At 45.8% G+C, this 25,528-nt stretch overlaps 2 protein-coding genes across 5 annotated transcripts in view; one reads left to right on the plus strand and one right to left on the minus strand.

The window, feature by feature from the left end:
* Nucleotides 1-361: 361 nt before the first annotated feature.
* Nucleotides 362-10,971, minus strand: LOC103115496 (small nuclear ribonucleoprotein F-like). The gene is made up of 3 exons (XM_060202490.1): nucleotides 10,830-10,971; nucleotides 10,660-10,702; nucleotides 362-667 (listed from the first exon to the last, which is right to left on the minus strand). Exons 1-3 carry the CDS (start codon nucleotides 10,969-10,971, stop codon nucleotides 412-414), a joined length of 441 nt encoding a protein of 146 aa, XP_060058473.1. The 3' UTR covers nucleotides 362-411.
* Nucleotides 10,972-11,064: 93 nt separating this feature from the next.
* NUP85 (nucleoporin 85) overlaps nucleotides 11,065-25,528 on the plus strand; it is a 29,377-nt gene continuing 14,913 nt past the window's right edge. Inside the window, exons 1-6 of one of the 4 annotated variants that reach the window (XM_016189116.2) lie at nucleotides 11,065-11,346; nucleotides 12,783-12,873; nucleotides 14,188-14,350; nucleotides 18,851-18,921; nucleotides 22,545-22,588; nucleotides 24,457-24,526. In XM_016189116.2, coding sequence (XP_016044602.1) covers nucleotides 11,314-11,346; nucleotides 12,783-12,873; nucleotides 14,188-14,350; nucleotides 18,851-18,921; nucleotides 22,545-22,588; nucleotides 24,457-24,526 — 472 coding nt within the window. In that variant the 5' untranslated portion in view covers nucleotides 11,065-11,313. The remainder of the gene's footprint in view (nucleotides 11,347-12,782; nucleotides 12,874-14,187; nucleotides 14,351-18,850; nucleotides 18,922-22,544; nucleotides 22,589-24,456; nucleotides 24,527-25,528) is intronic. The other 3 variants (XM_007524781.2, XM_060202734.1, XM_007524788.2) reach the window with 3 other exon arrangements.

Below are 25,528 nucleotides of genomic sequence, written 5' to 3' on the forward strand. Positions count from 1 at the left end.
GAGACAGGCACTTGGGAGCATTGCTTCACTGTTCTGGAAGCTTTTCCTCTGTAGGTGGGGGCTAGGGGTTTGAACCCAGCTTCCTGCTCAGTGTATCATTAACATGTGTGCTCAAGCAAGTGCACCTCCTGAGTCCATTTTTATTTATTTATTTATTTTTAAAAAATATTTATTCCTGTGGTCCGGGAGCATCAGACTCTCAAGCATAAGGTCCTCAGTTCAATCCCCGGCAGCACATGCACCAGAGTGATGTCTGGCTCTTTTTCTCTCCTCCTATGTTTCTCATAAATAAATAAAAAACTTAAAAAAATTTATTCTCTTTTGTTGCCCTTGTTTTTTTTTCAACTTGAGAAACAAATCTTTATTGTCTAGAAATATATATATATATATATATAAACCACAAAAGACGCGTTATTCTCTCATTTCTCCATCTTCTTCCTCTTCTTCAACCCCTCTGATATAAAGGACATTATTACACCTTATTAAAACTTCACCCAGATGTCCCGACAATGCTCCATCTATGTATTCTTCTGTATTTGCAAGCTGCATATTCATATAGCCATCTACAGATACCAGGCAGCCCTTGTACTCCATTCCCCACTTAAACTTCGCCATTACTGGCTTTCCTGTTAGCCCATTGAGGAAAGGTTTGGGATTGAGGGGTAGACTTAGTGGGAGAGGAGAGAACCAGAGCATGATTCTGACACAGGTGATGCCAGGAACTGAAACTTGTGACTTGTTTAACATTTATATGTTGTACCACCAGCCAGGCTGAGAGACTGTTCATCGTGACGGGGCGAGTCGGGGAAGAACTGCAGGTGAGGGGCCACCGAGCCAGCGATGGTGATGGTCTGTCCCGACCAGCCGAGCACCTACAGCAGGCCCCCAGCGGCGGAGCTCCCAGAGAAATGGCCGCCGCTGCCCTTGTTGTTTTATTGTTGTTGTAATTGTTCTTGTTGTTGTTGATGTTGTCATTGTTGGAAAGGACAGAGAGAAATGGAGAAAGGAGGGGAAGACAGAGAGGAGGAGAGAAAGACAGACACCTGCAGACCTGCTTCACCGCCTGTGAAGTGACTCCCCTGGAAGGAGGGAGCCGGGGGCTTGAACTGCGGATCCTTATGCTGGTTCTTTTTTTTTTTTTTTTAATATTTATTTTATTTATTTATTCCCTTTTGTTGCCCTTGTTGTTTTATTGTTGTAGTTATTATTGTTGTCGTTGTTGGATAGGACAAAGAGAAATGGAGAGAGGAGGGGAAGACAGAGAGGGGGAGAGAAAGATAGACACCTGCAGATCTGCTTCACCGCCTGTGAAGGGACTCCCCTGCAGGTGGGGAGCCAGGGTTTGAACCAGGATCCTTATGCCGGTCCTTGTGCTTTGCACCACCTGTGCTTAACCCGCTGCGCTACAGCCCGACTCCCTTCTTTTTCCTTTTTAAAAATTTAAAAAATTTATTTTCCCTTTTGTTGCCCTTGTTTTATTGTTGTAGTTATTATTGTTGTTGTTGTTGATGTCGTCGTTGTTGGATAGGACAGAGAGAAATGGAGAGAGGAGGGGAAGACAGGGGGGGAGAGAAAGATAGACACCTGCAGACCTGCTTCCTTGCCTGTGAAGCAAGTCCTCTGCAGGTGGGGAGCCGGAGCTCGAACCAGGATCCTTACTCCTGTCCTTGCGCTTTGCACCACATGTGCTTAACTCGCTGCGCTACTGCCCGACTCCCTTTTTTTTTTTTTAAGGCAGCTTTTTATTTCACTTTTTAAATTTATTTTTCTTTATTATTGGGTAGAGACAAAAATTGAGAGGGGAAGGGAGATACCTGCAGCCCTGCTTCATTCACCACTTGTGAAGCTTCCCCCCTGCTTGTGGGGAACGGGGTTTGAACCTGAGTCCTTGAGTACTATAATGTGTGCACTTAACCAGGTGTGCCACCACCCAGTCCAGGCTGCTTTTTCTTTAATTAATTAATTATTTATTATTGGATAGAGACAGAGAAATTGAGAGGTGAGAGGGAGACAGAAAGTAGCTGAAGCTCCTGAAGCTTTCCCCCTGCAGGTGGGTGGGAAGGAAGAGCTCTGGTTTATGGTGGTGTGGGGGATTGAACTTGGGACTTCAGAGCCTCAGGCATGAGAGTCTTTTTGTATAACCATTATGCTATCTACCACCCCCATGTGTGTTGAGCCAGGTGCGCCTGGCCCTCAGTTCTTATTATTTCTAACTATTATTATTATTATTATCTACTTTTAGAGGGACAAAAGGCAAAGGTAGGGAAGGCACAACTGCAACAAAGCTTCCATCAGTGTGGTGGGTGGGGCCCAGGCTGGGACAACAGTCATGCCTGTGGCAAAACACACTATACAAGTGAGTCATTTTGCCAACCTCTGTTTATTTGTTTCACCAGCTCTGGCTCATGGTGATGGGGACTAAACCTGGGACCTTGGAGACTCAAGCATGGAAGGAAGTCTTTTGCATAACCATTATGCTATCTCCCCCACTCAAAGGTATCAATATTTACTTGTTAGTTTTTATTTTTATTTTTAATTTTTTTAATCTTCATTTATTGGATAGAGACAGCCAGAAATCAAGAGGGAAGGGGGAGATAGAGAGGGAGGGAGACAGAGAGACACCGGCAGCCCTGCTTCACCACTAATGAAGCTTTCCCCCTGCAGGTGGGGACCGGGGGCTCGAACCCGGGTCCTTGCGCATTGTAATATGTGCGCTCAACCAGGTGCACCACCACCTGGCCCCCTATTTTTTTTTAAAGATTTTATTTATGAGAAAGATAGGAGAAAGAATCAGACATCACTCTGGCACATGTGCTGCCGGGGATCGAACTTGGGACCTCATGCTTGAGAGTCCAGAGCTTTACCACTGCGCCATGTCCCAGACCACTTGTTTTTATTTTAAAATGTTTGCTTTTAAAACTATTTATTTATTTCTGTGTTCAGGGAGGTGGCACAGTGGATAAAGCATTGGATTCATTCTCTCTCTCTTTTTTAATCAGAGCAGTGCTCAGCTTTGGCTTATGGTGGTTCGGGCACTTGGACCGGGACTTCGAAGCGTCAGGCTAGAGAGTCTTTCTACATGACCATTATGCCACCTCCCCTGCCATCGCTCTTATTTTTTATTTTAAAAATTTATTTTCTTTTGTTGCCTTTGTTGTTTTATTCTTGTAGTTATTATTATTCTTGTTATTGACAATGTCATTGTTGGACAGGACAGAGAGAAATGGAGAGAAGAGGGATAGACGGGGGGAGAGAAAGACAGACACCTGCAGACCTGCTTCACTGCCTGTGAAGTGACTCCCCTGCAGGTGGGGAGCCTGGGACTCAATCCGGGATCCTTAAGCCGGTCCTTGGGCTTTGTGCCACATATGCTTAACCTGCTGCGCTACCGCCTGACTCCCTTATTTTATTTATTATTATTATTATTTTTGGCTCCAGGGTTATTGCTGGGACTTGGTGCCTGCACTATGAATCCAATGCTCCTGGAGGCCATTTTTCCCATTTTGTTGCCCTTGTTGTAGTTGTTACTGTTGTCATAGCTGTTGTTGTTGTTGGATAGGACAGAGAGAAATAGAGAGAGGAGGGGAAAACAGAGAGGAGAGAAAGATAGACACCTGCAGACCTGCTTGACCGCTTGTGAAGCAACCTCCAGCAGGTGGGGAGCCGGAGGCTCCAACCGGGATCCTTAAGCCGGCCCTTGCGCTTTGTGCCATGTGCACTTAACCCGCTGCGCTACCGCCCGACTCCTGGCTCCTTATTTTCTTTCTCTCTCTCTTTATTATTGAATAGATACAGAGAGCAATTAAGAGGGGAGGGCAAGATAGAGGGAAAAAAACAGAGAGAGATACCTGCAGCCCTGCTTCACCACTTATGAAGCTTTCCCCTGGCAAGTGAGGACTAGGTGCTTGAACCTGGGTCCTTTTGCACTGTAATGTGAGCACTTTACCAGAACACTGCTCAGCTCTGGCTTATGGTGGTGCTGGGGATTGAACCTGGGACCTTCAGTGCCTCTCAGGAATGAAAGTATTTTTGTCTAACTTTATGCTATTTTCCCAGCCGTTTTTAAAAAATATTTTTAATTTATTTATTAACACAACAGAGGGAGAGAGGGAGAGAGAATCAGAGCATTATGGAGGAACATGACATACCAGAAATTGAACAAGTTCAGTGCTGTACTCACTGTACCACTTCTCTGGCTATCCTTACTACTTACCTACTATTATTATTTTGCCTCCAGAGTTATTGCTGGGGCTCGGTGCCTGCACTATGAACCTACTTCTCCTAGAGGCCATTTTTTTCCAATTTTGTTGCCCTTGTAGTTGTTGTTACTGTTATTATTGTTTCCATTGCTATTGTTGTTGGGTAGGACAGAGAGAAATGGAGAGAGGAGGGGAAGACAAGAGAGGAGAGAATGACAGATAATTGCAGACCTGCTTCACCGCTTGTGAGGTGAATCCTCTGCAGGTGGGCAGCTGGGGGCTCAAACCGGGATCCTTACAATGGTCCATGTGAGCTTAACCAGCTGCAATACCACCCGATCCCCTATATTTATTATTTAAAAAAATTATTATTTAAACATTGAGATAAGCTTCATATATATGAGAAAGCATTCCCTTAGTGCTGTTCTTGATGCTCTCGTGTGGTGCTAAATATGGAATTCAAGCCTTTATGCATGTCGGGTCTGGGTGGTGGTGCACCTGGTTGAAGGCACATGTTACCGTGCACAAGGACCCAGGTTTAAACCCTTGGTCCCCACCTGCAGGCGGAAAGCTTTGAAAGTGGTGAAGCAGTGTTGCAGGTGTTTCTTGGTCTCTCTCCCTATCACCCCCTTCCCTCCTAATTTCTGGCTATCTCTTTTTTTAAATAATTTTTAAAAATTATCTTTACTCATTTATTGGATAGATACAGCAGAAATTTGAGAGGGAAGAGGGTGATAGAGAAGGGAGAGAAATAGACACCTGCCACACTGCTTCACCACTCGCAAAGCTTTCCCCATGCAGGGAAAAAAAGCTTTCCTCATGCTGGGGGCTGGAACCTGGATCCTTTAGCTTTCCAACATGTGTGTCCAATCAGGTGCGCCACCACCCAGTTCCAATTTCTGGCTATTTCTATCCAATAAATAAATAAATAGGGAGTCGGGCAGTGGTGCAGCGGGTTAAGCGCACATGGCGCAAAGCGCAAGGACAGGTGGAAGGATCCCAGTTCAATCCCCCGGCTCCCCATCTGCAGGGGAGTCGCTTCACAGGCGGTGAAGCAGGTCTGCAGGTGTCTATCTTTCTCTCCCCCTCTCTGTCTTCCCCTCCTCTCTCCATTTCTCTCTGTCCTATCCAACAACGACATCAGTAACAACAACAATAAAACAACAAGGGCAATAAGAGGGAATAAATAAATATTTAAAAAAATAAATAAAGTTGGATGATAAATGACATAGTGGGGGTTGTATTGTTAAATGGGAAACTGGGGAATGTTATGCATGTACAAACTATTGTATTTACTGTTCAATTTAAAACATTAATTCCCCAATAAAGAAATAATTAAAAAAAATAAATAAAGTTGAAAAAATTTATACTCTTTTAAAAAAAGGCTTTTTGTTATCAGAAGCAACCAATGGCACAGCTATATACAAGATACTGGCTACTATACAGCAAACCCTAACAAAAGGACTTTTCAAAGTTAACCCAGTTACCAAATAATGTGATGATAACATTAACTATCCATTGTCTTTTTGAACCCTAAGACAGCAGGAACCTCACATCTCCACTATAGAGCCTATATTTCCCCCAGTCCTGGAACCTTAGGATAGGGCCCACTTTCCCACATGCTTCTCCCAATCCATATCAAATAATATTGCATCAGCCGATCGCAACCTAATCAGCTCAGACTGTGTCCAGAGACTTCACGTGTGGAATGACAACCCTTCAGCTTCATTACTCGGGTGAGACCTTTCCTTTCATAGTATACTCTAATTCCATTCCAGGTGGTTCACTTTCTTTTTTTTTTTTTTCTCCTCCAGGTTTATTGCTGGGCTCGGTGCCTGCACCATGAATCCACCACTCCTGGAGGCCATTTTTTTTTCCCCCTTTTGTTGCCCTTGTTGTAGCTTCGTTGTGGTTATTATTATTGCCCTTGTTGAAGCAATTCGTTGTTGGATAGGACAGAGAAAAATGGAGAGAGGAGGGGAAGACAGAGAGGGGAAGAGAAAGATAGACACCTGCAGACCTGCTTCACCCTCTGTGAAGCGACGCTCCTGCAGGTGGGGAGCCGGGGGCTCGAACCGGGATCCTTATGCTGGTTCCTGCGCTTTGCGCCACATGCGCTTAACCCACTGCGCCACTGCCCGACCCCCGTGGTTCACTTTCTAACAAAGTCCCAAAACCTACATATAGACCAGGTTCTGTGAGAGAGAGCATATGTTCACACTTATTCATAAACTAGTGCAAAATATATGCCTGAAAGCAGAAGTACACTAGAGTTTGCAGTGAGTACCCCCCAACACTTCCTCTCCACTATTTCAAGCTTTGGGTCCATTTGCTCAACAATTTGTTTGGCTTTGTATGTTAACTCTCCTTTCAGCCACCAGGTTCCAGATGCCATCAGGATGCCGGCCAGGCTTCCCTGGACTGAAGACCCCACCAATGTGTCCTGGAGCTCCGCTTCCCCAGAGCCCTACCCTACTAGGGAAAGAGAGAGGCAGACTGGGAGTATGGACCAACCAGTCAACGCTCATGTTCAGCGGGGAAGCAATTACAGAAGCCAGACCTTCTACCTTCTGCAACCCACAATGACCCTGGGTCCATGCTCCCAGAGGGATAGAGAATGGGAAAGCTATCAGGGGAGGGGGTGGGTTATGGAGATTGGGTGGTGGGAATTGTGTGTAATTGTACCCCTCGTACCCTATGGTTTTGTTAATTTATCCTTTCTTAAATAAAAAATAAATTTAAAAAAAGGCTTTTTGCATGCTAAGGCACACACTGTAACTTCTAGGTCACCTCCCAGTCCTCACAATCCTAATTCATCTTTAAGAATATATATTCAGGGGGCTGGGCATTAGCGTAGCTACGGGTTAAGTGCACGTGGGCTCAAGGACCCACACAAGAATCCCAGTTCGAGCCCCCGGCTCCACATCTGCAGAGGATTCACTTCACAGGCGGTGAAGCAGGTCTGCAGGTGTCTTTCTCTCCCCCTCTGTCTTTCCTCCTCTATCCATTTCTGTCCTATCCAACAATAGTAACAACAAAGGCAACAAAAACTTGAAAAGTGGCTTCCGCAAATGGTAAATTCATAGTGCAGGCACTGAATTCAAGGCCTTAAGCTCCAGAGTCCAATCCACTGTGCCCCTTCCAGGCTCACCATTTCATCTTCACCTGAGCATTTATCAACTCTGGCTTTTACTGGTGCTGAGAACAGAACCTGAGAGAAGTGTTGCAGGCATGGCAACCTTTTGACTTCATCAGTAAGGTATCTTCCTCAGCCTGAACCCTTACTTTTATTTATTTACCTATTGATGTTATCTTTGTTTATTTAGTGGATAAAGGCAGTCAGATTATCAGGGCTGGATGGTGGTAAACCTGGGTGTACACACGTGACAATGTGCAGGGACGTGGGGTCAAGTCCCTAGTCCTCACCTGCAGGGCGAAAGCTTCATGAGTGATGAAACAGTGCTACAGGTGTCTCCCTACCCTTTAAAAAAATTTATTATTGGGAGTCGGGCTGTAGTGCAGCGGGTTAAGCGCAGGTGGCGCAAAGCACAAGGACCGGCATAAGGATCCCGGTTCGAGCCCCCGGCTCCCCACCTGCAGGGGAGTCGCTTCACAGGCGGTGAAGCAGGTCTGCAGGTGTCTATCTTTCTCTCCTCCTCTCTGTCTTCCCCTCCTCTCTCCATTTCTCTCTGTCCTATCCAACAACGACAACAACAATAATAACTACAACAATAAAAAAACAACAAGGGCAACAAAAGGGAATAAATTAATAAAATAAATATTTTTAAAAAATTATTATTTATTTTTATATAAATTCCCCCTCCAGGGTTATCGCTGGGGCTCAGTGTCTGTACTGAAAACCCACTGCTCCTGGAGGCTACTTTTCCCTTTTGTTGCCCTTGTTTATCGTTGTTGTTAGTATTGTTGTTGGATAGGATAGAGAGAAATGGAGACAGGAGGGGAAGACAGAGAGGGGGAGAGAAAGATAGACACCTGCAGACCTGCTTCACCACCTATGAAGCGACTCCCGGGCAGGTGGGGAGCCTGGGAGCCTCCAGGAGCAGTGGGTTTTCAGTACAGACACTTAGCCCCAGCGATAACCCTGGAGGGGGAATTTATATAAAAAATAAATAATAAATTCCCACCATATGCACTTAACCTGCTACACTACTGCCTGGCCCCTGATTTATTTATTTTTTTACCAGCGCTGCTCAGTTCTAGCTTATGGTGGTGTGGGGGTCTGAACCTGGGGTATTGGAGCCTCAGGCATGAGAATCTCTTTGCATAACCATTATGCTATCTACCCCTGCCCGTCTTTCTCCCTTTATTTTTCTTTCTTTTTAAATTTTCCCTTTTGTTGCCCTTGTTGTTTTTTATTGTTGTTGTAGTTATTATTGATGTCGTCGTTGTTAGATAGAACAGAGAGAAATGGAGAGAGGAGGGGAAGACAGAGAAAGACAGACACCTACAGACCTGCTTCACTGCCTGGGAAGCGACTCCCCTGCAGGTGGGGGCCTCGAACCGGGATCCTTACTCTGGTCCTTGTGATTGGCACCACTTGCACTTAACCTGCTGCGCTACTGCCCGGCTCCCTCTTTCTCCCTTTCTATATCCTCCTTCCTCTCGAATTCTGGCTGTCTCTATCAAATAAATAGATAATTAAAACAACAGATAGAAATCAAGAGGGAAGGGAGCGAGACACTTAGAACCCTGCTTCACCACTTGTAAAGCTTTCCCCCTGCAGATGGGGACTTGGGGCTCAAACCTGGGTCCTTGTGCAATTGTAACATGTGTGCTTGACCGGGTGTGCCAATACTTTGCCCTCTTGTGGCTTAGTATTATTATTACTGCCAGTGCGCTGATCAGCTCTGGCTTATGGTGGTTTGCGGGATTGAACCTGGGGCTTTGGAGCCTTAGGCATGACAGCCTTTTTGCATAAGCATTATGCTATCTACCAACGCCATACTTTTGGGATTTTAAAAATAATCACTTTCAACAAAGGCAACAAAATGGGAAAAAGTGGCCTCCAGGAGCAGTGGATTTGTAGTACAGGCACTGAGCCCCAGCAATAATCCTGGAGGCAAAAAATGTATATATACTTATTTATTTTGGATAGACCGAAGTTGAGAGGTAAGAGGTGATATAGAAAGGGGGAGAGTAAGGGGACCAGGCGGGTGGTGGAGCACTTGGTTAAGTGCCTGTGTCACCATGCACAACGACCCAGGTTCGAGACTCCAGCCCCCACCTGCAGGGAGGAACCTTCACAAGCAGTGCAGCAGTGCTCTCTCCTCTACCCCCCTCGCCTGTTGCTCTCTGTTCTGTCAAGTAAAATCAAGTTTAAGCGAATCAAAAAAGAAGAAGGGGGGGGCGGGGGAAGCGAAGGAGACCTGAAGCTCTTGATTGCCTCTCATGAAGTGTCTGTCCCCTTTGCTCGTGGCGACCAAGGGCTTGACCCTGGGTCCTTCAGCATGGGACTGCGTGTGCTCTACCACATCCGCCGGTGTCCCAGTGTGCTCACTTTTAAAACGTATTATTTGATTCCCAGGGTACCTACAGCTCAGGCTTATGGTAGTGTGTGGGGGAAGTTTTTTCTTTCTTTCTTCCTTTTTTTTTTTTTTTTTTTTTAATTTATGTATGAGAAAGATGGGAGGAGAGAGAAAGAACCAGCCATCACTCTGGCACATGTGCTGCCGGGATTGAACTCGGGACCTCATACTTGACAGTCCAGTGCTTTATCCACTGCGCCACCTCCTGGACCGCCTTTCTTTCTTTCTTTCTTTCTTTCTTTCTTTCTTTCTTTCTTTCTTTCTTCACTTCCTTCCTCTTTTCTTTCTCCACTTCCTTTTTTCTTTCTTTCTCTCTCTTTTCTTTCTCCACTTCCTTTTTTCTTTTTCTCTCTTCACTTCCTTTCTTTCTCTCTTTACTTTCTTCACTTCCTTTCTCTCTTTTCTTTCTTCACTTCCTTTCTCTTTCTTTCTCTCTTTACTTTCTTCACTTCCTTTCTCTCTTTTCTTTCTTCACTTCCTTTCTCTTTCTTTCTCTCTTTTCTTTTTTTCCTTCCTTCCTTTCTCTTCTTTCTTCACTTCCTTTCTCTCTCTTTTCTTTCTTCCTTTTTTCCTTCCTTCCTTTCTCTTTTTTTTTTCTTTCTTTACTATAACCGCTCCTGCCTCAGGCTTACAAACACCACAGTTGGAGAGACACACACACACACACACACACACACACACACAGTCTCTCTCTCTCTCTCTCTCTCTCTGTCGCTGCCCGAGCTGCAGCCTGGGCCTTGCCCCGGGGACAGTGCAGGCCCGGCGGCCGCCCTTCGTGGGCTTCCACTCACCGCCCAGCTCCGGTGTCTGGTGGTGCCTGGGACTGAACCTGGGGCCCCGGAGCAGGAAAGTGTGTCGTGCCACCTGCCATCTCCCTGGCTATCTCCGTCTTTTCCTTTGGGAACTGTGTTTACGTCAAGCCCGCTGAGCGGATGTCACAACTGTTGGATTTCGTCCCTGTGTCTCTCGTGTTTGTGGGAGTGGCCGTGACCGCCCTCGCACAACAGCCTGAGCACTGCTGGGCTTGAGAAGGGGCATTTCTGCCTTAGGAACCGCTTAGACAACAGGCCGGGACGACCCTCACCTGAGAAGCCAGCGGGAAGCCGGGAAACCCTGAACCTGCCGAGCTCGGGCGCTCGCTCCCGCCGCGCACAGGCAGGCTCGCGCGCCACACCAGGCGTCTCGGGACGCGCACGCGCACTCCCGCTGTCGCCCGCTCCCGCCATCTCCGGGGGGGCCTTCTTCCTGGCCGGCGCAGGGTTGGCCGCGGCTGCGCCTGATTTGAAGGAAGGGCTGTTGTTATTCTTTTTATTGTTGCGGACAGACTTGTCTTGGCGTTGTTTCCCTGGCTGTGTAGTGGAGGCTAGGAAGGAGAAGCACGTTTATAGAGCCACAGAGGCGGTTGATGGTGGTAGTAAGAAGTGTTTTCTGCAGCCTTGTGCCTCTCGAGGTGTGGAGGCAGTGGCGGAGGCACCAGGACGAGGGGCCTCTTTCGCCGCGGGCTCGGAGCTGGAGGCCCCAGGCGGGAGCAGCACTGCACGGCGGGTTGTGGCTGTAAGCGCGGCGCGATGGAGGAGCTGGACGGAGAGCCGACGGTCACGGTGAGCGCTCCTAGAATAATCTTGCATGCCTCCGCGGCCTCAGGACCGAGTCCTCTCCATCACGGCAGGCTTGTTTGTCTTCATCGCTGCATCCCGCACCCGCTTGCCCTTCAGCTCAGTTTTCGCTGCCCGGTTGTCATTAGGTGCCTTTGTCTGGGACCTTTACATTTTGTGTCGTGTCTGACCTCCGGGGCAACACTCATTCCCTTTCCCGCCTGTGACTTCCCCACTTAGCTGCTTTGGTGGCATTTTATTTCTTTTCTTTTTAAAATTTCTTTATTGGGGAGTTAATGTTTTATATTCAACAGTAAATACAGTAGTTTGTACATGCAGAACATTTCTCAGTTTTCCATATAACAATACAACCCCCACTAGGTCCTCTGTCCTTCTTGGATCTGTATTCTCCCCACCCACCCACCCCAGAGTCTTTTACTTTGGTGCAATACGCCAATTCCAGTTCAGGTTCTACTTGTGTTTGCTCTTCTGATCTTGTTTTTCAACTTCTTTTTTTTTTAAATTTATTTCTTTATTGGGGAATTAATGTTTTACATTCAACAGTAAATACAATAGTTTGTACATGCATAATATTCCCCAGTTTCCCATTTAACAATACAACTATGTCATTTATCATCCTTCATGGACCTGTATTCTACCCACCCACCCACCCACCCCAGAGTCTTTTACTTTGGTGCAATACACCAATTCCATTTCAGGTCCTACTTGTGTTTTCTTTTCTGATCTTGTTTTTCAACTTCTGCCTGAGAGTGAGATCATCCATATTCATCCTTCTGTTTCTGACTTATTTCATTTAACACGAATTTTTCAAGCTCCATCCAAGATCGGCTGAAAATGGTGAAGTCACCATTTTTTACAGCTGAGTAGTATTCCATTGTGTATATAGACCACAACTTGCTCAGCCACTCATCTGTTGTTGGACACCTGGGTTGCTTCCAGGTTTTGGCTATTACAAATTGTGCTGCCAAGAACATATGTGTACACAGATCTTTTTGGATGGGTGTGTTGGGTTCCTTAGGAGGGGAATTGCAGGGTCATAGGGTAGGTCCATTTCTAGCCTTCTGAGAGTTCTCCAGACTGTTCTCCACAGAGGTTGGACCCATTGACATTCCCACCAGCATTGTAGGAGGGTTCCTTTGAACCCACACCCTCTCCAGCATCGTGGCATTTTCTGATATGCCCCCTTAATGAGTGAATATGGAGAGAGATTGGGTCTTCTCACCATCCGTGAAGCTTTCCCCGTGTAGGTGGGGACCAGGGGCTTGAACCTGGATCCTTGCTCACTCTAATGTGTGCTCTTAACCAGGTGCACCACCGCCTGGCCCCATGAGCCATTAATGATGTCTAGCCTTACACTTAACAAGTCTGTTGAAAGCAAAACCCTTTAGTATGAATGATAGATTCTATGCCTTATTATTTAGTTGATTCCGGGAGTGAATTCCAAGAATAAGCAAATGTGTTTCGACTGGGGCCCAGGAGAGATGCTAGTCTGTGAAACATCCTTCAAAAAAGGTAATGTTTTTTGTTTTGTCGTCGTATTTAGATAGGACAGAGAGAAATGGAGAGAGGAGAGGAAGACAGGGGGAGAGAAAAATAGACACCTGCAGACCTGCTTCACTGTGAAGCGACCCCCTGCAGGTGGGGAGCGGGGGCTCGAACCGGGGTCTTTACACCGCTCCTAGCACTTTGTGCCTCCTACGCTTAACCCGTTGCACTACCGCCCGGGCCCCTATTTTATTTTTAATGAGAAAAATAAAAGAGAGAGAGAACCAGACATCACTGTGGTACATGTGCTGCCAGGGACTGAACTCGGGATTTCATGCTTGAGAGTCCAATGCTTTATCCACTGTGCCACCTCCTGGACCACATAATCTCATTTTTTAAAAAATTATTAAAATATATTTATTTCCCCTTTTGTTGCTCTTGTTTTATTGTTGTAGTTATTATTGTTTTCATTATTGGTGTCGTTGTTGGAAAGGACAGAGAGAAATGAAGAGAGGAGGGGAAGATAGAAAAGGGGAGAGAAAGATAGACACCTGTAGACCTCCTTCACCACCTGTGAAGGGACCCCCAGGTGTGGAGCCGGGGGGCTCAAGCCGGACTCCTTCTGCTGGTCCTTGCGCTTTGCACCATGCGTGCTTAACCTGGTACGCTACTGCCCGTCACGTCAATGTCTTTTTTTTTTTTTTTAAGAGTTTATTTATTAAAAAAAAAAAGAGTTTATTTATTCATGAGAAATGATAGGAGAGAGAGAAAGAACCAGACATCACTCTGGTACATGTGCTACCAGGGTTTGAACTCGTGACCTCATGCTTGAGAGTCCAAAGCCTTATCCAGTGCGCCACCTCCCAGACCACTCAATGTCATTTTTTTTTTTGCCTCCAGGGTTATTGCTGGGGTTCAGTGCCTGCATCATGAATCCACTGCTCCTGGAGGCCATTTTTTTCTCCTTTTGTTGCCCTTGTTGTTGTAGCCTTGTTGCTGCCGTTCTTATTGTTGTTGATGTCGTTCATTGTTGGATAGGACAGAGAGAAATGGAGAGAGGAGGGTAAGACAGAGAGGGGGAAAGAAAGATAGACACCTGCAGACCTGCTTCACCGCCTGTGAAGCGACTCCCCTGCAGGTGGGGAGCTGGGGGCTCTAACCGCAATGTCATTTTTTAAGCAAATGTAACCAGTAGAAAATAGAGTGAAGCTTTTGTAAATAGATGACTCAATTAACAAAATTAAAAATATAACCAAAAAAGAAAAGGGAATATAAAATGTGTTCCTTTATGAGGGTGAAAGTGATGTTAATCTCCTATCCCACCCCCTCCCCCCTTCTTAGGAAAGTCAGAGCTGGTGCCAGGCTGCCCCTTTATCCACATCATCCGGAAGGATGTAGATGTTTACTCTCAAATCTTGAGAAAGCTCTTCAATGAATCCCATGGAATTTTTGTGGGCCTCCAGAGAATTGAAGAAGAATTGACTGGAAAATCCAGAAAAGCTCAGTAAGTCGGCTGCTGCTGCCTGCTGGAGTCTGTATCTGAATTGTGAAAAGGCAGATGAGATGTATACCCGTGTGTGTGTGTGTTTGTGTGTGTGTGTGTGTGTGTGTGTGTGTGTTTGTAATTTAGGACAGAGACAGAAATGTTTATTGCTTTTGTTGGGTCCAGGAGATGGTGCAGTGGATAAGGCATTGGACTCTCAGACATGAGGTCCGAAGTTCAATCCCCAGCAGCACATATACTAAAGTGATGTCTGGTTCCTTCTCTCTCTCCTAACTTTCTTCTTCTTCTTTTTTTAAATATTTTATTTTAATTAGAAAGAGTAGATACAGGGGCCGGGTGGTGGTGCACCTGGTTGAGTGCATATGCTACAATGCACAAGGACCGAGGTTCGAGCCTCTGGTCCCCACCTGCAGAGGGAAAGCTTCACAAGTGGTGAAGCAGGGCTGTAGGTGTCTCTCTGTCTCTCTCCCGCTCTGTTACCTCTTTCCCTCTCTATTTCTGGCTGTCTATCTAGTAAATAAAGGTTAAAAAAAAATAGAAAGAGTAGATACAGAGAGAGAGAGAGGAAGAGACCAGAGCACTGCTCAGTTCTGGCTTATGGTGGTGCTGGGGATTGAACCTAGAACTTCAGAGCCTCAGGCTTGAAAGGCTTTTGCAGTAGCACTATGCTGTCTCCCCAGCCCTCCTCCTAACCTCATAAAAATATATTGCTTTTGTGGCCACCAGGATTATTGTAGCTCGGTGCCTGCAGTGTGAATCCAGTGCCCCTGGTAGCCTTTTTATCCCCCGTTGTTGTTGCTGCTGCTGCTGTTGTTGTTGGATAAGACAGAGAAGTTAAGAGAGGAGGGGAAGACAGAGAGGGAGAGAAAGACAGACACCTGCAGACCTGCTTCATGGCTTGTGAGTGCCCCCCCCAGGCGGGGAGCTGGGGGCTCGAACTGGGATCCTTGCTCTGGACCTTGCGCTTAGAACTATGTGTGCTACACCAGGTGTACTACCGCCCAGCTCTTTAATTTTTCCCTTTAGTTTACTTTATTTTGATTTGCTAGGCTAGATAGAAATTCCAAGTGGAGGAGGAGATAGACATGGAGAGAAAGACACCTGCTTCATCTCTTGTGTAGAGGTCTTGAACCTGGGTCCTCATGAATGGTAATGTGTGCTTTTAACTGGGTGCAAACCTGCCCCTTCCCCCAAACGGGTTTTTGCTTGTTGGATAGATCACCCGGAGAACTATGGGATGCTGTTTATAGTTTGAAGTGTTTGTACTGGATAATAACAGTGGTCAAGAATGGAAATTTTTTTCTTTTTTTTTTTTAATATTTATTTATTTCCTTTTGTTGCCCTTACTGCTTTATTGTTGTACTTATTCTTATTTATTTATTTATTTATTTATTCCCTTTTGTTGCCCTTGTTGTTTTATTGTTGTAGTTGTAGATCTCGTTGTTGTTGGATAGGACAGAGAGAAATGGAGAGAGGAGGGGAAGACAAAGAAGGGGAGAGAAAGATAGACACCTGCAGTCCTGTTTCACCGCTTGTGAAGCGATTCCCCTGCAGGTGGGGAGCCGGGGGCTCGAACCGGGATCCTTACACTGGTCCTTGAGCTTTGCGCCATGTGTGCTTAACCCGCTGCGCTACCGCCCGACTCCCTGGGAATATTTTTCAGGGACTATGCAAATGGCTGTTGATTGTTGATAGACTCTGAGCTTGCTACTATGTTCACTTAACTGGGTGTGCCACCGCCTGGCCCCTGATTTTTATTTATTTTATTTTGTTGTTTAAGTTGTTCCAGGTTTGGTCATAGCAAAACAGAAACAGGGCCCGGTGGTGGCGCACCTGGTTAAGCTCCCACATCACAGTGCACGAGGACCTGGGTTCTAGTCCCTGGCTCCCACCTGCAGGGGGGAAGCTTCACAAGTGGTGAAACAGGGCTTGCAGGTGTCTGTCTCTCCCCCCCTCCAGTTTCTGTCTCTATCAATATTTAAAAAAATTCAAAAAAGAAAAACAGGAGCAGGTGGCGCACCTGGTTGAGCGCACGTTACAGTGCGCAAGGACCTGGGCTCGAGCCCCCGGTCCCCACCTGCAGGGGGAAAGCTTCACAAGTGGTGAAGCAGTGCTGCAGGGGTCTCTCTGTCTCCTTCACTGTCTCCCCCTTCTCAATTTCTGGCTGTCTCTATCAAATAAATAAAGATTAAAAAAAAAAAGAAAGACAGAAACAGTGTGGTCTGGGAGATGGTGCAGTGGATAAAGCACTGTACTTTCAAGCATGAAGTCCCAAGTTCACACCCTGGCAGTACATGTACCAGAGTGATTTCTAGTTCCTTCTTTCTGCCTATCTTTCTCATTAATAAATAAGATCTTTAAAAAAAGTAAGGAAAAAAGGGAGTCGGTTGATAACACAGCGGGTCAAGTGTGGGTGGTGCAAAGCACAAGGACTGACGTAGAACCCCAGTTCGAGCCCCCGGCTCCCCACCTGCAGGAGAGTCACTTCATAAGCAGTGAAGCAGGTCTGCAGGTGTCTGTCTTTCTCTCCCCCTCTGTCTTCCCCTCCTGTCTCCATTTTCTCTCTGTCCTATCCAATAATGACCACAACAATAATAACTACAACGATAAAACAACAAGGACAACAAAAGGGAATAAATAAATATATATATATTTTTAAATAAGAATCACCTTTTATTAAATATTTATTTTATTTATTTATTCCCTTTGTTGCCCTTGTTGTTTTATTGTTGTAGTTATTATTGATGTCATTGTTGCTGGATAGGACAGAGAGAAATGGAGAGAGGAGGGGAAGACAGAGAGGAGGAGAGAAAGATAGACACCTGCACACCTGCTTCACCGCCTGTGAAGCGACTCCCCTGCAGGTGGGGAGCCGGGGCTCGAACCGGGATCCTTATGCCGGTCCTTGTGCTTTGCGCCACCTGCGCTTAACCCTCTGCTCTACAGCCCGACTCCCTAAATAAATATTTTTAAAAAGAGGAATTAAAAAATATATATAAAGAAAAAGAGACCAGGTGGTGGTGTACTTGGTTAATTTCACACACTACGGTGCACAAGGACCCAGGTTCAAGCTCCTGGTCCCCACCTGCAAGGGCAAAGCTTCACAAGTGGTGAACCAGAGCTGCAGGTTTCATTCTTCCCCCTTTCATTTTCTCTCTGTCTCTATCCAGTAATAAGTGAATGAGTAAATAATAATAAATTAAGAAATGAAATGACCCCCCCACACACACACACACAGAAGTGGACCAGGGCTTGATCCTGGTTCCTTGTGCACTGTAATGTGTGCGCTTAATCAGGTGTGTTACTGCCTGGCTCCAGTAAATAAATAACTTAGGGGCCAGGTGGTGGCACACGTGGTTGAGCGCATATGTTACAGTGCACAAGGACCCAGATTTGAGCCCCCAATCCGCACCTGCATGGGGAAAGCTTTGCGAGTGGTGAAGCAATGCTGCAGGTGTCTCTGTTTTTCTCTCTCTCTGTCACTCACTTCCCTCTTCATTTCTGGCTGTCTCTATTTAAAATAAAGACTAAAGTAAATAAATAAGTTAAGGGGCCAGGTGGTGGTGCACCTGATTAAGTGCACACATTACAGTGAGCAAGGACTAGCTTTCTTTTTTTTTTTTTTAATAATTTTTTAAATATTTTATTTATGTATTCCCTTTTGTTGCCCTTGTTGTTTTATTGTTGTAGTTATTATTGTTGTTGTCGTTGTTGGATAGGACAGAGAGAAATGTAGAGAGGAGGAGAAGACAGAGAGAAGAGAAAGATAGACACCTGCAGACCTGCTTCACCGCCTGTGAAGCGACTCCCCTGCAGGTGGGGAGCCGGGGTTCGAACCGGGATCCTTATGCCGGTCCTTGTGCTTTGAGCCACCTGCGCTTAACCCGCTGCGCTACAGCCCGACTCCCCAAGGACTAGCTTTCAAGCCCCTGGTTCCCACCTGCCGGGGGAAAGCTTCACGAGTGGTGAAGGAGGGCTGCAGGTGTCTCTCTGGCTCTCCATTTTCTGTCTCCCCATCCACTCTCAATTTCTCTTTGTCTTTATCCAATAATAAATAAAATTAATAAATGAAAATACATAAAAATAGACAAAAATATGTCACGAATTTTTTTTTTTTTTTTAATTTAACCAGAGTACTGCTCAGCTCTGGTTTATGATGGTATAGGGGATTAAACCTGGGACTTTGGAGCCTCAGACATGAGAGTCTTTTTGCATAACTGTTATGCTGTCTATCCCTGCACTGTCAGTATTTCAGCAAGATCTTATCTTTTCTTCTTCTTATTATTGGATTGATTTATTCAGGAGGAAGAGAGAAAGGACCAGACATCTCTCTGGAACCTGTGGAACAGGGCACCAAACTTGGAACCTCATGCTTGAGAGTCCAGTGCTTTATCTACTGCACCACCTCCTGGACCACTCTTTTATTTTCCTTTGAGAACGATTTTAGTTTCTGTCACTGCACGATGTCCCAGACTCAACTGTTATATCAATTTTTTACAGGTTGGTTCGAGTGAGTAAAAACTACCGATCAGTCATCAGAGCGTGTATGGAGGAGATGCACCAAGCTGCAAGTAAGGGTTTTATGTGCGTACGGCAGAAAGTGAGCTCTTTACCACACAGTAAATAGAACAAAGCTAAATCTGATAGAAATTCCAGTTCAAAACTCTTGCTTTCTTACTTACATAATCCTTAATTGGCGGCAATTATTATTTTAAAATTTTATTTATTTATTTATTTATTCATTTATTTATTTTTTCCTCCAGGGTTATTGCTGGGCTCGGTGCCTGCACCATGAATCCACCGCTCCTGGAGGCCATTTTTCCCCCTTTTTGTTGCCCTAGTTGTTGCAGCCTCGTTGCGCTTATTATTGCCATTGTTGACGTTGCTTTGTTGTTGGATAGGACAGAGAGAAATGGAGAGAGGAGGGGAAGACAGAGAGAGAGGGGGAGAGAAAGATAGACACCTGCAGACCTGCTTCACCACCTGTGAAGCGACTCCCCTGCAGGTGGGGAGCCGGGGGCTCGAACCGGGATCCTTACGCCGGTCCCTGCGCTTTGCGCCACGTGCGCTTAACCCAATGCGCCACCGCCCGACTCCCTTATTTTATTTATTTTCCCTTTCGTTGCCCTTGGTTTGTTGTTGTAGTTATTGTTGTTGTTGCTATTGATGTCGTTGTTGTTGGATAGACAGAGAAATGGAGAGAGGAGGGGAAGACGGGGAGAGAAAGATAGACACCTGCAGACCTGCCTTACCGCTTGTGAAATGACTCCCCTGCAGGTGGGGAGCTGGGGGCTTGAACTGGGATCCTTACACAGGTCCTTGCACTTCAAGCCACATGCACTTAACCCACTGTGCTACTGCCTCACTCCCTGCAATTATTTATTTTTATTTTTTTCTTTCTTATTTAAGAAAGGATAAATTAACAAAACCATAGGGTAGGAGGGGTACAATTACACACAATTCCCACCACCCAATCTCCATTTCCCACCCCCTCCCCTGATAGCTTTCCCATTCTCTGTCCCTCTGGGAGCATGGACCCAGGGTCATTGTGGGTTGCAGAAGGTAGAAGGTCTGGCTTTTGTAATTGCTTCCCCGCTGAACATGGGCGTTGACTGGTCGGTCCACACTCCCAGTCTGCCTCTCTCTTTCCCTAGTAGGGTGGGTCTCTGTGGAAGCGGAGCTCCAGGACACATTGGTGGGGTCTTCAGTCCAGGGAAGCCTGGCGGGCATCCTGATGACATCTGGAACCTGGTGACTGAAAAGAGAGTTAACATACAAAGCCAAACAAATTGTTGAGCACTCATGGACCCAGAGCTTGGAATAGTGGAGAGGAGGTGTTGGGGGGGCAATTATTATTTTTTTATGCTTACTGTACTTACTTGATAGGACATTGAAAAGAAAAGAGAAAGAGATGTCTACAGCACTGCTTCACTGGTAGTGACTTCCCCCCCTGCCCCCCACATCAAGTATATTTTTCACCTCGCATCTTATTGATGAGACAAGTATGAGGCCAAAAGGTCCAAAAGGTCAAGCTAGGAATCTTTGAAAATTGCATTCTTGGGGGTGGGCCGTGGCGGACCCAGTCGAGGGCATACATTAGCCTGCTCAAGCACCTGGGTTTGATTCCCTACTCTCCACTTGCAGGGGAACACTTCATGAGCTGTGAAGCAGTTCTGTAAGTGTTTGTCTTTCTCTCTTTCCCTATCTCTCCTTCCCCTCTCATTTTCTCTGTCCTATGAAAGAAAGAAAGAAGAAAGGAAAGAGAGAAATAGCTGCTGGGAGCTATGGATTCATTCATAGTGCTGGCACTGAGCTCCAGTGATAACCCTAGTGGCAATAAAATAAAATGAAAAACAAAATTGCATTCTCGGGCACACTCAGTCAAGTGCAATTGTTGCCAAAGTGGAAAGAGCTGGGTTCGAGCCCTCAACTCACCACCCGCAGGGGGAACGCTTTATGAGCTATGAAGCGGGTCTGCAGATGTCTATTTTTCCCCTCTTGACCTCCCCATCTCTTTCAATTTCTCTCTGTCCTATCAGAAACAAATCGAAAGGAAAGATACTGCATTCTCTTTGATCTTAGTGATTCAAGGTCACCATAGTTGTGACTGCTCTGTCATTTTAGGTGGCCATGTAAAATACGGTGTCTGCTTGCTGTGCTGCGCTTGAAAGTGCCCTTCTTTGTGAATCCTTGATCTACCACAGAGAGATGAAACATTATAAATAATGCAAACCAGGGTACCAGGACATAGCTTACATGGTAGAAGGCACATTTCACCAGGAACAAGGTCCTGGTTCTAGCTACTGACTACCACATGGGAGCACCTGCATGGAGGAAGCTTCATAAGTGGTGGACTAGTACAGTCTCTTGTTCTTCCTGTGTCTTTCACCCTCTGTCTGAGAAACAAGAAGGAGATCTAGGACAGGGAAGCAGGTCGTTGTGGAGCCTCAGTGAAAATCCTGGTGGAGAAAAATACAGGGCCAGCAAAATGGCTTCCTTGAATAGTGCCTTTGCTGTGTGTTCCTTCCAGATTCCCTACTACACTTGGAAACACCTTGGTGCCTTGGGGTGCCTTTCCTTCCCCCTTCTTCCATCTCCCTTTTCCCTGATGTCTGGCCTTAAGCCATTGCTGATACTATGGTCTGTTTACGTAATCATTCTTTTGCCTGAGACTCGCCCTGCCTGCAGGGTATTAATTAATCCCACCGCTTTCTCCACCCCCTTTCCTAGCCATTGCCTTTTCCGACTTGCCACTTCTGGTTCTAAATACATAAAAGCTTGTTTGATCAATAAAGACACATTGCGTTCCCGTTCTGCCACGAGTTCCTGGTCACTCTCCCGTGTCGCTGAGTAAGCAGCAGCCCAGGCTGGCTCCGGTCGAGTTCTCTCCAACCCAGCGAGAAACACCCTCAAGTTAGCCCTGCACCTTATCCCATCTGAAAAAGTTGTGTTGGAGTGGTGAAGCCACAGTAATGATGGAAATTATAGTGAAAATGGGTAATCAGTGGATTAAACAAAGACACATGCTGGTGGTCCGGGAGGTGGCACAGTGATAGGGCTTTGGACTCTCAAGCATGAGGGTCCTGAGTTCGATCCCTGGCAGCACATGTGCCAGAGTAATGTCTGGTTCTTTCTCTCTCCTCCTGTCTTTCTCATTAATAAATAAATAAATAAAATCTTTAGTGGTCCGGGAGGTGGCATAGTAGATAAAGTATTGGATTCTCAACCATGAGGTCCTGAGTGTGATCCCCGGCAGCACATGTACCAGAGTGATGCCTGGTTCTTTCTCTCCTATTTTTCTCATGAATAAATAAATTCTTTAAAAAAATAAAATCTTAAAAAAAAAAAAAACAGGAGTCGGGCAGTAGTGCAGCGGGTTAAGCGCAGGTGGCGCCAAGCGCAAGGACTGGCAGGAGGATGCTGGTTAGAGCCCCCAGCTCCCCACCTGCAGGGGAGTCGCTTCACAGGTGGTGAAGCAGGTCTGCCTTTCTTTCTCTCCTATTTCTCTCTGTCTATTCAACAATGACGACATCAGTAACAATAACTACAACAAAAAAAAACAAGAGCAACAAAAGGGCAAATAAATATTAAAAAATAAAAAAAAATTATTAAAAAAAAAGACATGCTGTGGAGCCCCCTATGTGAAGCTATAAGATGAAATGTCCATTAGTAATTTAAAATGTTTTGTTTTTAGTTGCTGCTAAAGATGCGTCCAGCAGTCGCCAGCTCAGCAGCCAGGTAAGGGGAGGAGGGCCCTTCACTGTACTGTGCTGTGCTGTCCTCTGTCCCTTGCACCCACCTGGAGTGACTTTGCAGTTAGAATTTTGGTGCCTTTAGTAAAAAGTGTACACACACACACACCCAGCCCCAAAAGACAATGTTTATTTTATTTTTTATTATCATATGATAGGATAGAGAGAAGTTTGGAACTGAGGGACATAGAGGGAGAGAGACAGACAGATACTTGTAGCACTTGTTTCATCGCTCATGAAACTTCCGCTCTGCAGGTGGAGAGTGGGGCTCAAACCTGCATCCTTGGCTCAGGGTAATGTGTGCACAAAACCAGGTGAGCCACCTGCCAGCCCCCAAAGGTATATATCCTTTTCCTTTTGTTGTCCTTGTTTATTTATTTATTTTTTTATTGTTGTAGTTGTTGTTGGATAGGGCAGAGAGAAATGGAGAGGGGAGAGAAAGGTAGACACCTGCAGACCTGTATCACCACCTGTGAAGTGACTCCCCTACCAGTGGGGAGCCGGGGACTCAAACTGGGATCCTTGGGCTGGTCCATGGGCTTTGCGCCACCTGTGCATAAGCTGCTGCGCTACCGCCCAACTCCCTTTTTTTTTTTTTTAAACCAGAGCACTTCTCAGCTCTGGCTTATGGTGGTGCAGGGGATTGAACCTGGGACTTTGGAGCCTTTGGCATGAGAATATCTTTGTATATTATGCTATCTCCCTCACCCATATTTTTCTTTTTTCTTTTCTTTCTTTTTATCTCCAAGGTTATTGGTGGGGCTCAGTGCTTACACTACAAATCTACTACTAACACGGCCTTTTTTTTTTCCTCTCCTTTTTTTCTTTTATTGGATAGGACAGAGAAATTGAGATGGGAGGAGAAGAGAAAGATAGACACCTGCATACCTGTTTTATCACTTGTGAAGTCTCTCCCCTGCAGGTGGGGAGCCGGGTGCTTGAACCGGGATCCTTGCTTGGGTCCTTGCGCTTCATACTGTGCGCTTAACGTGGTGCGCTAGTGCCTGGCCCCCGTATATTCCCTAATATACACTGAATTGAAATCACAGTGCTGTTGAAGTACTTGGCTTGGATCATGTGCTGCTTTGGCATGTGAGCAACCTAGGTTAAAGCCCTTTCTCCACTGCAGTGAAGAAAGGAGCTGTGATCTCTTTGATTCCCTCCCCCCCCCTCTCTGTTTTCTATCTAAAAATTAAAGAACAAACAAAATATAATTACAACCATTAAATCTTTTGATATATGCGCTCAACCAGGTGTGCCATCTGTGCCACAACCATTAAATCTTTTGAAAGTTGGTCTAGGGGCTGGCTGGTGGCGCACCTGGTTGAGCACGCATGTTACAATGTGCGAGGACCAGGGTTCAAGCCCCTGGTCCCCAAGGGGAAAGCGTCATGTGGTGAAGCAGGGCTGCAGGTGTCTCTTTATCTCCCTCCCTCTCTACCTCCCCCTTCCTCTCAATTTCTGGCTGTTTCTAGCCAATAAATCAATAAATGAAATTAAAGGGCAGGGGTAGATAGCACAATGGTTATGCAAATAGACTCTCTCATGATCCAAAGTCCCAGGTTCAATCCCCTGCACCACCATAAGCCAGAGCTGAGCAGTGCTCTGGTTTAAAAAAAAAAAAAAAAAAAAAAGGAATATATTTTTAAAAATTAAATTAAAGTTGGTTTACTTAACATCCCCTAAAATTCTCTTTGGCTGCCTTCCGGGACAACCTAGCTTAGGGGTGCCCCATCCAGGCATGTTGCCTTACTGCGCGGCATTCATGTGATTGGAGCCCTGCTTTGTTCCTTTACCTGGAGGTAAACCTCAGGAGTGTTTGGAGTCTAAACTCTGTCTCCATTTCTTCCGTAGGTCTCTATTTTGTCAGCAATGGAGCTCATTTGGAACCTTTGTGAGATTCTTTTTATTGAAGTAGCCCCAGGTGAGCGCAGAATTATTTGTCACCACATGTCAGCTATTCTGCTGCTTTTTGCTCGAGTTTATGGTTTTGATGAGTGTTTCGTTGCTTAGAATGCTCTTCATGGTCACTTATTTATTTAATCAGTATAACTATCAGGAAGCATTGCAAAACACCCAAAGAAGCTTTTCTGTGTGTGATTTATAACAAAAGTTATTCTGATAACCAAATCTATTTTTTTTTTTTTTTGCCACCAGGGTTATTGTTGGGGCTCCGTGCCTGCACCATGAATCCACTACTGCTGGAGGCCTATTTTTCCCCCTTTTGTTGCCCTTGTTGTTGTAGCCTTGCTGTGGTTATTATTGTTATTGTTGATGTCATTCGTTGTTGGATAGGTCAGAGAGAAATGGAGAGAGGAGGGGAAGACAGAGGGGGAGAGAAAGACAGACACCTGCAGACCTGCTTCACCGCCTGTGAAGTGACTCCCCTGCAGGTGGGGAGCCGGGGGCTCGAACCGGGATCCTTACTCCGGTCCTTGCGCTTTGCGCCACATGCGCTTAACCCGCTGCACTACCGCCAGATGCCCCCCCAAATCTATTTTTTATAAATATATATTTACTATCCACAAACTTCAAAAGGCTTGGAATTAGGTAAGTCTTGAGAATGAAGTAGGAATCTCTTATCAATGAGGTGGACTTGGAATTCCACAGATTGGGGCTGGTTTCCTGGAGAGTCAGTCTGGTGATGGAGTTGGAACTTTCATTTCCTGCTGATAAAGAGGAAACTGAGATAGAACCCAATTGCCAGCTCGCGATCATTTAATCAGTTACACAACACTCAGCTCAGTACCCTACAGGTCAGCTAGCATCATTGCTTCTGACCTCTGAAAAAGCAGGCTATTGGAGGAGATTGAGCTCTTAGCCTATGGGATCTGATGCTGTCTTTGGGTAGGTAGTGTCAGAATTGACTTAGCTTCTGCCATGTTCCTGCTTGCTGGTTGGTTCGTTTCCTTCTCTCAGCTCTCGT

The sequence above is a fragment of the Erinaceus europaeus genome, chromosome 12, assembly GCF_950295315.1.
Source record: "Erinaceus europaeus chromosome 12, mEriEur2.1, whole genome shotgun sequence".
In the NCBI taxonomy this organism is placed as follows: Eukaryota; Metazoa; Chordata; class Mammalia; order Eulipotyphla; family Erinaceidae; genus Erinaceus; species Erinaceus europaeus.